General features: G+C 43.7%; 1 protein-coding gene across 2 annotated transcripts in view; it reads left to right on the top strand.

The window, feature by feature from the left end:
* The first annotated feature begins 7,882 nt into the window (after nt 1-7,882).
* Nucleotides 7,883-13,956, top strand: part of USO1 (USO1 vesicle transport factor) — a 93,424-nt gene continuing 87,350 nt past the window's right edge. For both annotated transcript variants that reach the window (XM_023189792.1, XM_023189791.1), the window contains exon 1: nt 7,883-8,246. In XM_023189792.1, the coding sequence (XP_023045560.1) occupies nt 8,181-8,246 (66 nt within the window). In that variant the 5' untranslated portion in view covers nt 7,883-8,180. The remainder of the gene's footprint in view (nt 8,247-13,956) is intronic.

Genomic DNA, 13,956 nt, shown 5'->3' with positions numbered 1-13,956 from the left:
TAGGTGTTTCATAAGTAATTCTGCTTATTATATTTTCTTAAAAATGAAAACACACCTGGATTATACTTTCTTTAAAAAAAAGGGTATAGATTTGTTTGCTGATTTAAGTACAATGCAATGTCAAATTACTTGTATTAAATAATGTAACATGATCTTTTGAATCTTTGCAGAGAGGCAGAACTTATGCTAGCATACACTAGTGATAATGCTGGAAAAATAATTTCAAAAAAAGCAAGCAGTTTAAGTACGTTAGGGGATACAGTGAGTATGTATTGTTTTTCTTATCCTGATGAACATTCTCCTGGCATACTATTCCAGATTTCCTAGGAGAAACGTGAATGTCCCTGTTCCCCAGCTCTTATGCCATATGCTTTAAGATGAGATGAAGACTTCTACTCCTTGCTTTAGAAGTGGGAATGTGACTCAAGGCCAATCAGAACATCTCAAACCTTAAACTACAGGAATTGGCTCACCACATTAGGTATGTGACCCAATCAGGTTCAATGAATCACAAGGAGACTTTTGCTGGGACTCTTAGGAGAGAGGTTGGGAGTCTTCTTTGATGAACTTGGGCCTAGGATACTAGGACTATAGTTCCTGGCAGCCATCTTGCCCCTCATGGAGCCAGAGAAAAATAACCAAAAACAATAAGGAGATCAGAGTCCAGAAATAGCGGAAACCCAGATCATAGGGAAATTGGTTTATACCCCAGATTAAGCCTCATATGAAGTAAAAGACTTGTCAGTAACATGAGCTAGTAGGGTGGAGTTGAAGACTTACAGGGTAGTATCTTTAAATGTTCAGTTGTTAAGAAATTGATAATACCAAAGATGATCAGGGTCTCTACTGTAATCATTGAGTACTTACTATGTTTCAAGTACTAAGCAATATAAACTTTACAGATACTATCTAATAAAATCCCAAAAACAACCACAGGAGGCTACAATTACCATTCCTTTAAAAAATAGTAAAGCAGGAACTCTGGGCTCTATAGCATGTGAGACACCTCAACCATTCTAAGTCCTTACCTTGGTCTCATTTCTTTTTTTTGAGATGGAGTTTCACTCTTGTTGCCCAGGCTGGAGTGCAATGGCAAGATCCTGGCTCACTGCAACCTCCGCCTCCCGGTTTAAGCGATTCTCCCGCCTCAGCCTCCTTAGTAACTGGGATTACAGGCATGCACCACCACGCCCAGCTAATTTTGTATTTTTAGTAGAGACGGGGTTTCTCCATGTTGGTCAGGCTGGTCTCGAACTCCCGACCTCAGGTGATCCACCAGCCTCGGCCTCCCAAAGTGCTGGGATTACAGGGGTGAGTCACCGTGCCTTGCCTGGTCTCATTTCTCACCTCCTGAGAGAGGTAGCTGTCCAACATTCTAGCCTCTGAATCTTTTTGTTCAAATGAAATAGGAAGTCTAAACAAATGAAACCAATCAAATGGGGCCGGATGGGGGCCCAGAACCTTCTTTTTTTTTTTTTTTTTTTTTTTGAGAAAGGGTCTCACTCTGTCACCTGGGCTGGAATGCAGTGGCACAATGTTGACTCACTGCAACTTCAAGCGATTCTCATGCCTCAGCCTCCTACATATAGCTGGAATGATAGGCCACCACGCCCAGCTACCAGAACCTTCTTTCTTCCACTCTCCTCTCCCAAGGATTTCCTAAGGCTTTTAAAAATATTTGAGGGCTGGGCGCAGTGGCTCACGCACTTTGTGATGCTGAGGCAGGCGGATCACAAGGTCAGGAGATCGAGGCCATCCTAACTAACACGGTGAAAACCCATCTCTACTAAAAATACAAAAGATTACCCAGGCATGGTGGCACGTGCCTCTACTCCTAGTTACTTGGGAGGCTGAGGCAGGAGAATCGCTTGAACCTGGGAGGTGGAGGTTGCAGTAAGCCGAGATCGTGCCACTGTACTCCAGCCTGGGTGACAGAGCGAGGCACCATCTCAAAATAAATAAATAAATAAATAACAAAATAAAAATATTTTGAAGCCTGGGGCAATTGGCTCACACCTGCAATCCCAGTATTTTGGGAGGTTGAGGCGGGAGAATAGCTTGAGGCCGGGAGTTTGACACCAGTCTGGGCAATGTAGCAAGACTTCATCTCTACAAAAAAAAAAAAAACTAGCCAGGCATGATGGTGTGCACCTGTAGTCCTAGCTACTCAGGAGGCTGAGGCAGGAAGAGCTCTTGAGCCCAGGAATTCCAGGATGCGGTGAGCCATGATTGCACCATTGCACTCTAGCCCGGGTGATACAGTGAGAGCCTGTCTCAAAAAAAAAAAAAAAAAAAAAATTGAAAAGCACTTCATGAGACACAATAAGAAAGGACAAGGAAGCCCTCTATATATTGATATGGACCAATCTCCAAGACATATTAAATTGGAAAAAGCCTGGTGTGGAACAGCGTATACAATGTGCTGTATATATGTGTATTATTTAAAAAATGAGGAGGCTATAGATACATTTGTATATCAGTAAGGATTTGAAGAATTGTAAACATTGATTGCCTGGATGTCGAAGGAGTAGCAAGGGGACTTTTTCCTATATACCCCTTTGTACTTTTTATTTTAACGATATGAATGTATTACCTAAGAGAAAAGAAAGCCACTCTATTAGGGTAGTGCATCTCAAAGCACGATGGGTTGACCATGGGGATACTGAGATGGTTCTTTCATGGGCTGAGATCTGATTCTAAAAATATAAGTCCTTTCTTTCACAAAGATTTATCTTTACATATGATACAAGGTAATTACTAAGCTAGTCATTAAAGGATGCCAAAATAGACATAAACTAAAACTAGCATGTTAATAGGATCTGAAGACCCTAATTCAGACTCTACTGAGGAAATCTGAGTGCTATGCAATGTTTAGCAACAATGCAGAGTTTCTACCCCTAGGCATACAAGCCAATAGCAGGAAGTTCCTCAATTAGGGAATTCATCCATTAAAGAGTTACCAACTTCCTAATATATGCCAGATGCTGTGCTAAGCACTAGGGATAAAGCAATTTACAAAAGAACTAAAATCTTTGCCCTGATGGGGGTAGTCTTCTGGTGGGTGGAAACAGACAATAAACAAGATAAATATGTAAAATATATACTGTATTTCAATAATCCTACAATGCACATTCTCCCCCCATTTTCTGAAGCCTGAAATTCAGATCTTTTGGCAATTTTTTTTTTCTTTCTCTAAGGTACACTTAATAGCACAGTAGATCTCATGAAATATGGCAACACAGTGTATATGGTAGAATAATGTATCAGACTCATTAAGGGCTATAAGGAAAATAAGCAGAGCAGAGAAAAAAGGAATATGAGGAGGTTGCAACTTAGGGTGTCAGGAAAGATCTATGTAACATTTGAGCTGACTTAAAGAAGGTGAAGAGTGACCCTTACCTTTATGTGGATGGAGAAGCAAGCATCCCAAATACAGGAAACAACAATTGCAAACGGCATAAAGAGGGGAGAAAGTCTCACACCAAGGAAGCCAGGCGGTGTGGCTGGAGAGGAGTAAGTGGGATGGAATGAAGCAAAGGAGATGAGATAAGGGAGGTAAGGGCCAGGTTATGTATGGACTTGCAGGCCACATTTCTACTTAGTGCATAATCATTGTCTTGTGTCTAGAAAGGTAGGATAATGTATTACATAAGAGCGCAAGCTTTGGAGCCAGATTGCCAATTTATGCCCCAGCCGTGCCTCTTCCTAGCTTATATGATATTGGTCAAGTTACTCTCTTGACCTGTTTCCCCATCTGCAAAATAAGGCTAATAACCTACCCACCTTATAGGATTGTTGTGAGAATTAAGCAAATTATTTTATATAAAGAACCTTGAACAAAGCCTGGCAAATGGAAGCACTATGTGTCTGATACGGTTACTGATTAGTCACGGATTTTCAATGCTGCTTCCTATAAATTGAAATCATCGATTAATTTTACTATACATTGTTTGGTTAATTAATATAATGTCTAATTGTATCACCAATGTTTGTGGACACTAATTTTCCAGCAACCAGTCTTTTTTTTTTTGAGACGGGCTCTGTCGCCCAGGCTGGAGTGCAGTGGCGCGATCTCGGCTCACTGCAAGCTCCGCCTCCTGGGTTCACTCCATTCTCCTGCCTCAGCCTCCATAGTAGCCGGGACCACAGGCGCCCGCCACCACACCCAGCTAATTTTTTGTATTTTTTTAGTAGAGACGGGGTTTCACCGTGTTAGCCAGGATGGTCTCGATTTCCTGACCTCGTGATCCGCCCGCATCGGCCTCCAAAAGTGCTGGGATTACAGGCGTGGGCGTGAGCCACCATGCCTGGCCTTTTTTTTCGAGATGGCGTTTCACTCTTGTTGCCCAGGCTGGAGTGCAAGGGCGCAATCTCTGCTCACTGCAAACCTCCACCTCCTGGGTTCAAGCAATTCTCCTGCCTCAGCCTCCCCAGTAGCTGGGATTACAGGCAAGCACCACCATGCCCAACTAATTTTGTATTTTTAGTAGACACGGGGTTTCTCCATGTTGGTCAGGCTGGTCTGGACTCCCAACCTCAGATGATCCTCCCGCCTCAGCCTCCCAAAGTGCTGGGATTACAGGTGTGAGCCACCTCGCCCAGCCTCAACTAGTCTTTTTTTTTTTTTTGAGACAGGGTCTCACTCCATCGTCACAGCTGGAGTGCAGTGGCACAATCATGACTCACTGCAGCCTGGATCTCCCAGGCTCAAGCGATCCTCCTACACCCTCCCAAGTAAGTGGGACTACTGGCTGGGAATACAGGCACGTGCCACCATGCTCAGCTAACATTTTATTTTTTGTAGAGACGGGGTTTCGCCACATTGCCCAGGCTGGTGTCGAACTCCTGAGCTTAAGTGATCCTCCCACCTTGGCCTCCCAAAGTGCTGGGATTACAGGTGTGAGTCATGTCTTTAAAAACCTATACACGATACTGAAGGGGCTTATAACCTAGCAAAATAATAAATAAATAAAAACCTATCTACGATAGATTTCAAATACAAATGATCATTTATAGTTATCCTCCCAAGCAGGCATAGACAACATTCTACTCACTACCACCCCAACTAAAAAACAATCTTATGCAATTATATTTCGTTGTTTTTGCTGAGTTTTCCACTAGAAAGCAAGAAAGGATAGAAATAGTGGGCCACTGAAAAAAGCTATTTGAAAAACTGAATTTCAAACCAATGAATTTTGTTTGTTGATCTACTGTCAGGTTTGGTTTAGAAAAAGAAGAATCATTCTTACTTTTGATTATGCGTATTTTAATGATTCATGGGACTCTCATCCTGAATGCTTAGATTTATGAAAGCCAGACGTATAACAGTGCAAGTCAGGCCGTCACAATTTTTTCATGTTTTCTCTTCCTTTATTAACTCAGGTAGTTCCTGAGCATCTACCATATTAAAGGAATTATACTAGATGATTAAAGGGTGCAAACAGTAATACAACACAGTCCCTGACTTTTCTCACTCTACAAAATCAGTAGAAGTGGATTAATATGTAACTCTTCCTCTAAAATAAGGAGTCCATCTCATGGTTGTTCTCTAGTGACAATGCCTCCGGGATCCCACCTTCATCACCTTTGCACCCAACTGTCCATCACTCCTGTGCAGGGGATGCTGCTAGGGAAGAAAACAGGTCAAATGCAGGGAAAACTCATAGTAAGCTGTTACTACTATATTCACTAAAGTATAGTAACCTACTTTACTCACTAAAGTATAGTAACCTACTGTACCCACCAAAGTTTAAAGCAAAACAGGACATTTGACAAGGCTGGTGCCTTTAAACAACTTTGCTAAAATGTCAAGGCACTCTTTTTAATTATTAAATAAGAGGAGTAATAGACATTTGTGGCCCACTCCATCTATGAGCCTCATTCCTGATGATGGGGTAGAGTGAGGTTCAGGGAGTAGGTGAAGTGAGGTTCAGGGAGGGGTGAAGCTTAGGGGCTTAAGTGAAGCTCTTTGCATGCATTTCTTAGTAATAAAAATGCTGAGTAATTTACTACTTTTTTAGGCTGCAACAAAATCCTCCCATGGAAAATGTCTATGGTAAAATATCAAGTGTGTAGTTTTAAAGCAGAGGACAATGCTTAGTGCACAGTATTTTTGGCAGTATGACCCCACTATTCTCCAAGTTGCCCAGGCTTAAAACGCTGGCCCTAGGAAACACATTGCCTATGATGTGTTCCCTACAGTTTCACTTTACAGATTAAAAAAAGGGAACCTCCTCCTTAGTATAATATTCATATATTCTTTCAATGATTTATTAATTTATCCATCAATATCACCTTTTATGAGACAGTGGTAAGCAACAGAGATATAAAATGAATAAAACAGTCCTGCCCTTAACAGTTTGGTTTAGCAAGCATTTATTGAATGTACACCATACACAGTATTAATAACTGCAAAGTGCTAACATATAGATATGTACCTAGATTTTAGGGAAAGCTTTCAAGAATGATGCCAGAGTTGAGTCTTAAGGAATAGCAGGAGTTTGCTTGATGAAGAGAAGGGAGGGGAAGGGCATATCTAGGTCCGAGAAAAATGCCCAGAGTATGTGGGGGAGGCAGGAGCTGAAAAAGTAGGCAGGAACCAGATCATAACAGGCCTGTATGACAAACTAAAGAGTTTGGACTTTATTCTGGAAAGAATGGGGAACTGGAGGATTTTAAGAGGACTGACATGAACAGATGTTTTGTTGTTGTTAGTCTCACCCAAGGATGGACTGGAGATTGGACTGGAAGGAAGCCAGGGCTGAATGCAGACAAACTAGTTAGGAGGCTGTTGCTGTAATCTCAACGAGAAATGATGAGAAGAACATAATCTATGTCACAGGCATCAAGGATGGAGAGCAGAGGACCTATTTGAGAAATATTCTATAAACAGAAATGATAGGACATGACTATTGATTGGACACGTGTGGGTGGAAAGCCAGAGTCTAAGATTCTTCCCAGCTTCCTGCCTAGCTTAGGCAATTATTTGGACAGTGGTACTACTGAGCACGGCACGCACACAGTAGAAGGAGCATATTGACTTTTTTCTTTAAGGGAGGCAGGGGTAGATGACGAGTTCAATTTTAAATGCTGAATCTGAGACCCGTGGGGAATCCAAGGGGAGAGGTGCATGAGTCAGTTAGCTAACTAGACCTGTGCTTTTTAGCCTCAAGAAATTTACAAGACAATTCCAGAAGCATGTGTACTGACAACATCACTGCCAAAGGAACAGGCATATCAATTAGAGAAAATGACATTTTTTCATGTTAAAAAAAAAAAAGGAAAACTCAGAGGTTTAGAGTTAATAACAAAACATTATGTTACTCGCCGAACTGACACAGCAGAACAATGTATTTCTCTAGCAAGCTAAATGTAGGGTTTGGTGGGTTTCCTCCTGATGACACTTGAAAATAGAGGTGTACCTGGTGTTTAGATCTAGGAATTCCTTTCAGCAGGTTTCAAGAGAAAGAGCTGAGAAATGCGCCCTCCAGTGGCAGTGGAATGAGGGGTGTCTAGTAACCCTTTTTACCACCAAACAAAGCCCTGTAAATAAATGCAATTTACCGGGATCAGAAAGCCACAACGCCGGTACTAGTAAACCGTCAAACCAAGCGAACCCTCCCAGGGGCCAGGAACCCTTACCTGTCACGTCGGCCGAAGGAAAAATTTCACTTTCGACTCAACAAAATAAGACCTCAGATTTGATAGCTTGCAGTAAGTCCCGCTTGGCAACAATTAAACACCCTGCAAGTCGAAACGCGTAATCAAATCCTCTCCAGCCTGCAGGGCCGGGCTTCGACCACGTGGGTGGCTGCGGCCAGCAGGATCAATCTGCGAAGAGCGGGAGGAGGCGTGCCCCTGCGGCGGGAGGCGGGGCCTGCGAAGTGGGTGGGGCTTCGGTGGAAGCTAGCTAAGAGGTTCCTTTCGCCTCCGCTCCCCTTTTGCCTTCAACCTTCGGGCCGCCACGTAATGCCACGTCCCCGCGCATGCGCATCTTGGCCGCTGGTGGCGGCTGTTTCCGGGCTTAGGGGGCTGGAGTGGCCGCCGAGTTGGAGGCGGTGGTGGCAGCAGTAGGAGAGTGTAGAGTGCGGGATTTGGGGCTAGGCCCTGCGGAGGGCGGGGGAAGTTGTCTTCGTTTTTTTTTCCGGAGGGGCCGGTAAACCTGGTGGCTGAACGGCAAGATGAATTTCCTCCGCGGGGTAATGGGGGGTCAGAGTGCCGGACCCCAGCACACAGAAGCCGAGACGGTGAGAGGAGCAGCGGGTCTGGGACTTGGGAAGGGGTCCGGGCAGGGACGGGGACGGAGCACTGGGAGAACCGAAGGTCACCTCCAGCGTCCCACCGTGGAGGGGGATCCACATGCCACCTCCCCCTTTGCCCTCCTTCCGCTCCTGAAATCCCAGAGTTATTCACTGACGCCCCCAGTTCCCTCCCGGTTGCTGCGGCTCGGCCGGACTGAAGGCAGCCGCGCCCCACAGCTCTGTAGGCCCCGAAGCTCAGGCTAGGAGAGTGGTCCGCAGGTGGTACCGCCCGGGAAGGGACGGTTCCGGGGCCGAGCTGGCCCGAACTGCCTCCCACGCCCCTCGGGGCCGTGGGCCCCTCCCTCCCTCCGTCCCTTTCGCCTGTGTCTGCAGTGGCCGAGAGGAGCCTGAAGTCCTGCTCCCTCCCTTGCAGTCTGAAACTGGGGCATTGGGGAAGACTACCAGAAGGTTTAAAACCCAGCTGTTGGTGAGAGCATGTGGCTAAGAATAAAACGATATTCTTTGAAGCACAAATCCACCTGCTCCTGTCCCATCAACTGGAAGAGCGGTCCTTCTGCCTGGTGTTATTTGTTCAGATCCCGCTTTTCGGGTTCACCCAAATATATATCATTTGGCAAATGCTACCTTGGACGTAGTAGGGATCTTTCGCGCTCAAACCTCTTTGGGGACACATCCACCGCTTTCTGCCTGAACTCGTAATGACACGATTTGCAGCGTTATTAAAAAAAAAAAAAAAAAAAAAAAAGTTTAGCCACTGAAAACAGTATTTAATAGTTGCTTAGATTCTAGGTTTAGAATATACTTATTTTGAAGTTTGGTTAGTGTTTAATGGAACCGAGGGTGTATGCCTTTTTGAAATAAACTTTTTATTTGAGAAGAATTTTAGATCTACATTAAAGTGACCAAGTGTAACACTTTAATGGCCAACTTTGTTAATGGGATCCTGAGGGATAATATAGTAGCTTTCATTTGTCAGGCTCTTACCTTGTGCTAGGTACTGTGCTGAGCGCTTTATATTCCACATTCTGCTTTCATCGTTAACTACCCTGCAAGATAGGTATTCTCACTTTAAAAGTCAAAAAATGAGGCTAAGAGAGGTGAAGTAGGCCGGACGTGGTGGCTCACGCCTCTAATCTTAGCACTTTGGGAGGCTGAGGCCGGCGGTCACCTGAGGTCGGGAGTTCGAGACCAGCCTGACCAACATGGAGAAACCCCGTCTCTACTAAAAATACAAAATTAGCCGGCCATGGTCGCACATGCCTGTAATCCCAGCTACTCGGGAGGCTGAGGCAGGAGAATTGCTTCAACTCGGGAGGCGGAGGTTGGGCGCCAGTGCACTCCAGCCTGGGCAACAAGAGCGAAACTCTCAAAAAAAAAAAAAAAGAGAGAGAGGTGAAGTAACTTGACTAATGACTAGTGTCATACTGCTAGTAATAGAGTCAGGATTCAACCAAGAGGTACCTTACTTCAAAGCCTACACTTTATTGCTCATGCTTATATTTCAATACTTTTTGAGAACTGTATATAATATTATTAAAATTAACTGCAGCTAGTTGAAGTGACACAGGCCTATAATCCCAACTAAAGGGATGCTAAGCCAGGAGGATCACTTGAGCCCAGAAGTTTGAGACTAGCCTGGGCAACATGAAAAGACTCCATCTCAAAAAAAAAATTAACTGCACAGGTCTGGTTAAAATTGTTTAAAGCATAAGATGAAAGCTGGTATATCTGTTTCTTTCATTTGAAAATCACTCTTCTGTCTCTCACTGTCATACACAACACACGCACACATTTGGCTTCACTTATCCATTCCCACTTGGCAACAAGGCAGTCTGAGCTACCCTACTAGAAGATCATGTTCTGTCTGGATTAACATGGTCATACCATAATCACAGCCCACCACTTGTTTATCTGATATTTGTGATTGTGGCATCAGGTTATGAAATATGGTTTATTACAGCTTGCTTTGTGGAATTAGACCTTGATTTGAATCCTGGCTTTCCACTCCTGATTGGATTGGATATGTAAGAGATAGCTAATACCCTCTAAGTAAAATGAAGAAAATGCCTGCTCTTCAGGATTTAATGAAGATTAAGTGAAATAAATAGAAAGAGCCTGGCACTTAGTAGATATATAATAAGGGGTAATTTTTACTATGTGTGGGTTGAACGAAGAATACCCTTTCCTGTTTTTGTTGTTATTGGCCTTGTCACAGTGACTTCTGTAGAAAAGATGGAATGGAATTCAGAGTGTATAGGATTTTAAAGCTAGAAAGTCCCAGATAGAGGCTCTTCATTTTATAGGCACAGAGCACTAGAGCAGCTTGCACAATGTTGGAAGAGTTGGAGCTAGAACATTTTGATCTTGCCACTGTGGATGGAACAACATCGTTTTTATATCACAATTTCAAAATCAAGCTTGAGTATCACTTGTGTATGTTGTATGCATATACTGAAAGGGTCCTTTCTTGTTCTTGCCTAACTTTGAGTATGTACATTCAAAATTGGAAAAGTAATTTGTCTTCTATTTTTTCCTTTTTAACCACCTCCCCAATAAAGTAATTTGCCTTCTGAAAATAATTATTCTGAGGTACAGTATGAATAAAACTTGTTTCACTATTTCATTCCACCAGGAAGTACAACAGGTAAAAGGGGTCATGGATTACTAATTTAGAAGTATTTATAGAGCATCAGTGGAGTGTATATACAATATTAGATGTTTTAATTGGTGATTTAGTCTGGCCAGGATATTTGAGTTACTAGAGCTTGGAACCCCTAGCTTCTATTATCATTTATTATTTTGTAGTTTTTTCCATTTCTGCAAAATTAAATTTCTTTCATTGTGGCTTTCCATCTTTCTTGCTTTTTCTAACATCTTTTTCCAATGGAAGGCTTCTTTTCTTTGTCTGAATTCGACCTGTTATTTAAATTCATCATCAGTGCCTTCCCTAATCTGTACTTTCCCCCACCACATTTCAGATACTTTTTCCTTTCTGAGGTACCTTTACATTTTAACTACAGTGTGTATATATCTTATTCCTTCTCGACTCTTAAAGTGTCTTTAGGGCAGGGTTCATAATGTATTTTAATCTTTGTTTTTCCACAGTAGTAGATACCCAGTAAGTACTTGTGAAATAAATGAATTATAGTTTTATTTGAAAGAAATCACAGATCTGTAATCGTAGCAACTTACACATTACTAGGTACTAAAACAGTACTTTATAAAGACTAGAAATTGAAGTTCTCAAATGAAGTTCATTGTGTCAAGCTTTTTACTTAAGGGATTTTTCATATTTACTAAATGCTTCGACTGCTTTCCTGTTTTTTTTTTTCTTATTGAATTTACGTATCTTTTAATTGTGTGAGAGTTATGTGATCAATTGTATAGTATCTAGCTTTTCATACTCTTAATTAAGGATAACTTTGCACCGATATTAAGATGTTCTTCAGGCAGGGGGCTCACGCCTATAATCCCAGCACTTTGGGAGGCCAAGGCAAGTGGAGCACTTGAGGTCAGGAGTTTGAGACCAGCCTGGCCAACACAGTGAAACCCTGTTTCTACTAAAAATACAAAAATTAGCTGGACGTGGTGGCACATGCCTGTAATCCCAGCTACTCGGGAGGCAGAGGCAGGAGAATCGAGGCAGAGGTTAGCAGTGAGCAACCAGCGAGTGGTTGAGATTGCGCCATTGCATTCCAGCTTGAGTGAGAGAGCGAGACTGTCTCGAAAAGAAAGATGTTCTTCAGAACCTGTCAAGTAGTAAATATTTTATCATAGGATAGTCAATTCTATAAAGTACTGGATATTTTAAATCCAGAATTTCATCCACATTAAACTTTTTCTCTTTTAGAGTCATGTACTTTTAAATTTTCATTTCTCTTTTTTACTTGACACTGATTTCTGGTGATTGAAGCCTCTTTAGCCTTAACACAGTTTACTGGGTGCAACTTAACATTATTGATTTGTTTTTCTAAGACCACCAGAGTGGGCACAAAAGAACCAGCGAGTAGGCAAGGCTAAAAGCAAAACTGCAAATTTATTCTTTGGTCATCTAGCTTCAGGGACCGGAGCTGGGGGTGGGGGGGCGGAGTTTCTAATACAGTCCCGACAAGAGTGGGGGCTGAGAAAGCCCACCCCCCGGCGCATCTGCTGGGAGCGACTTTTCTAGGAGTGGAAGGGCAATAGGCGGGGCACGGGCATGTCGGGGGAGGGGGGCTCCGCGGGTGCCACCAGGTAAATCTTGGTCTCCTCGGATTGACATCACCTGGTGCATGCCTGATTAATCTTCACCTTCCCGGGCGTCAGCTGCATTTTCGCACACACGGGAAGAGTTGGTGGTGAAGAAGAACCCGGAAGTGCACCATCCTGCCTCCGCTAGTCCAAACAGTCCAACCTTTTATTGATAATAGTGATAAAGGGGCGCCGTGGTCTGTCTGGCTACTTCCTGCTGTTAAGGGGCGTCGTTAAGGTCGGGGCCCATAGTTGGTATTTGGACGTATGGATGAAGAATAAAATAAGGCACAGTATTAGTATAGGAATGAGGAATGGAAGCATTTGTTGGAATATGGGCAAAACCCAGAAGGAAGGACCTGGCAAGGTTGGGGAGTATGAGATAGTTAAGAAAATTTAGTAAGTTTGAGGCGAGTGGGGGAAAGCCAAACTGATTTCCACTGATTGCTTTCGGTAGGGGCCCTTTTTAGCTGGGAATGAGGAACGAGTGCGCAAAGTAATTGTTGGCCAGGCAGCAATTAAGGAGTGGAGTTTTTTCGTGGAGTGGATGGCTTTCCACTTACTCCTACTACAGAGATATTGGATGGAAGGCTAGGTCCAGAGAAGGACGGCAAAACACAATAGGTAGCCTCGCTGTTGATTAAAAAATTAATTGTCTTACCCACTACCAGGAGAGTTACCCGCGGCTTGGCGAGGGTGATGGGGGTCCCTGAGTCTCGGCACCTTCAGTTGTCGTCGTCGTCCAGATGTAGGAGCTGGAAGGAGCTCCCAGGATCCTGGGAAAGGGGGTCACGTGGAGGCGCGGCACCTGTTCTCAGGGTGGGGCAATCAGACTTCCAATGTCCTCCCTGCTGGCAAGCAGGGCAGGGGGTTGCTGGTGGACGAAGGTTAGGACATTCACTGGCCTAATGTCCTGATGCCTTGCACTTATAGCAAGGCTGCGTTGGGGCTCGGGGACCCTGTGGACACCTGTTGGCATAGTGTCCTGCCTTGCCGCACTTATAGCAGGCAGGCTCTTTTTGCAGCCTTGGAGTCTGTGGGGTGTGTGCTCTCTGGCCTGGGGTTACGACTGGGCTGTAAAGCCGCTGCTAGGAGCTGAACCTTCTGTTCAAGGCAAGCTTGCCGTCTTCTCTCTGGAGTTTTAGACCTTAAAGGCTAATTTAACTAGGTCTTGTATTGGTATCTGAGGACCATCCTCTACCTTTTGAAGTTTTTTTTTTTTTACGAATGTCAGGAGCTGATTGAGAAATGAAATAAGACGCCAAAATGGTGGCCCCTGTGGGGGAGGCCGGATCTAACCGGGTATATTGGGTTAGAACCTCAGTCAGTTTAGGGTAGAGGTTAGGATAACCTGGAGGTCATGCCAAGTTAAGTCATAGGCCTGACAAAGGTGTCTAAATTCCTTTATGTATATGGTAGGATTAGCTGAGAAATCACCTAAACGCTTCTCAATTTTGGAAAGATC

This window comes from Piliocolobus tephrosceles, chromosome 3 (assembly GCF_002776525.5).
Source record: "Piliocolobus tephrosceles isolate RC106 chromosome 3, ASM277652v3, whole genome shotgun sequence".
Taxonomy (NCBI): domain Eukaryota; kingdom Metazoa; phylum Chordata; class Mammalia; order Primates; family Cercopithecidae; genus Piliocolobus; species Piliocolobus tephrosceles.
The sequence above is the reverse complement of the archived record's forward strand: the minus strand, read 5'-3'. Positions and strand labels throughout refer to the sequence as shown.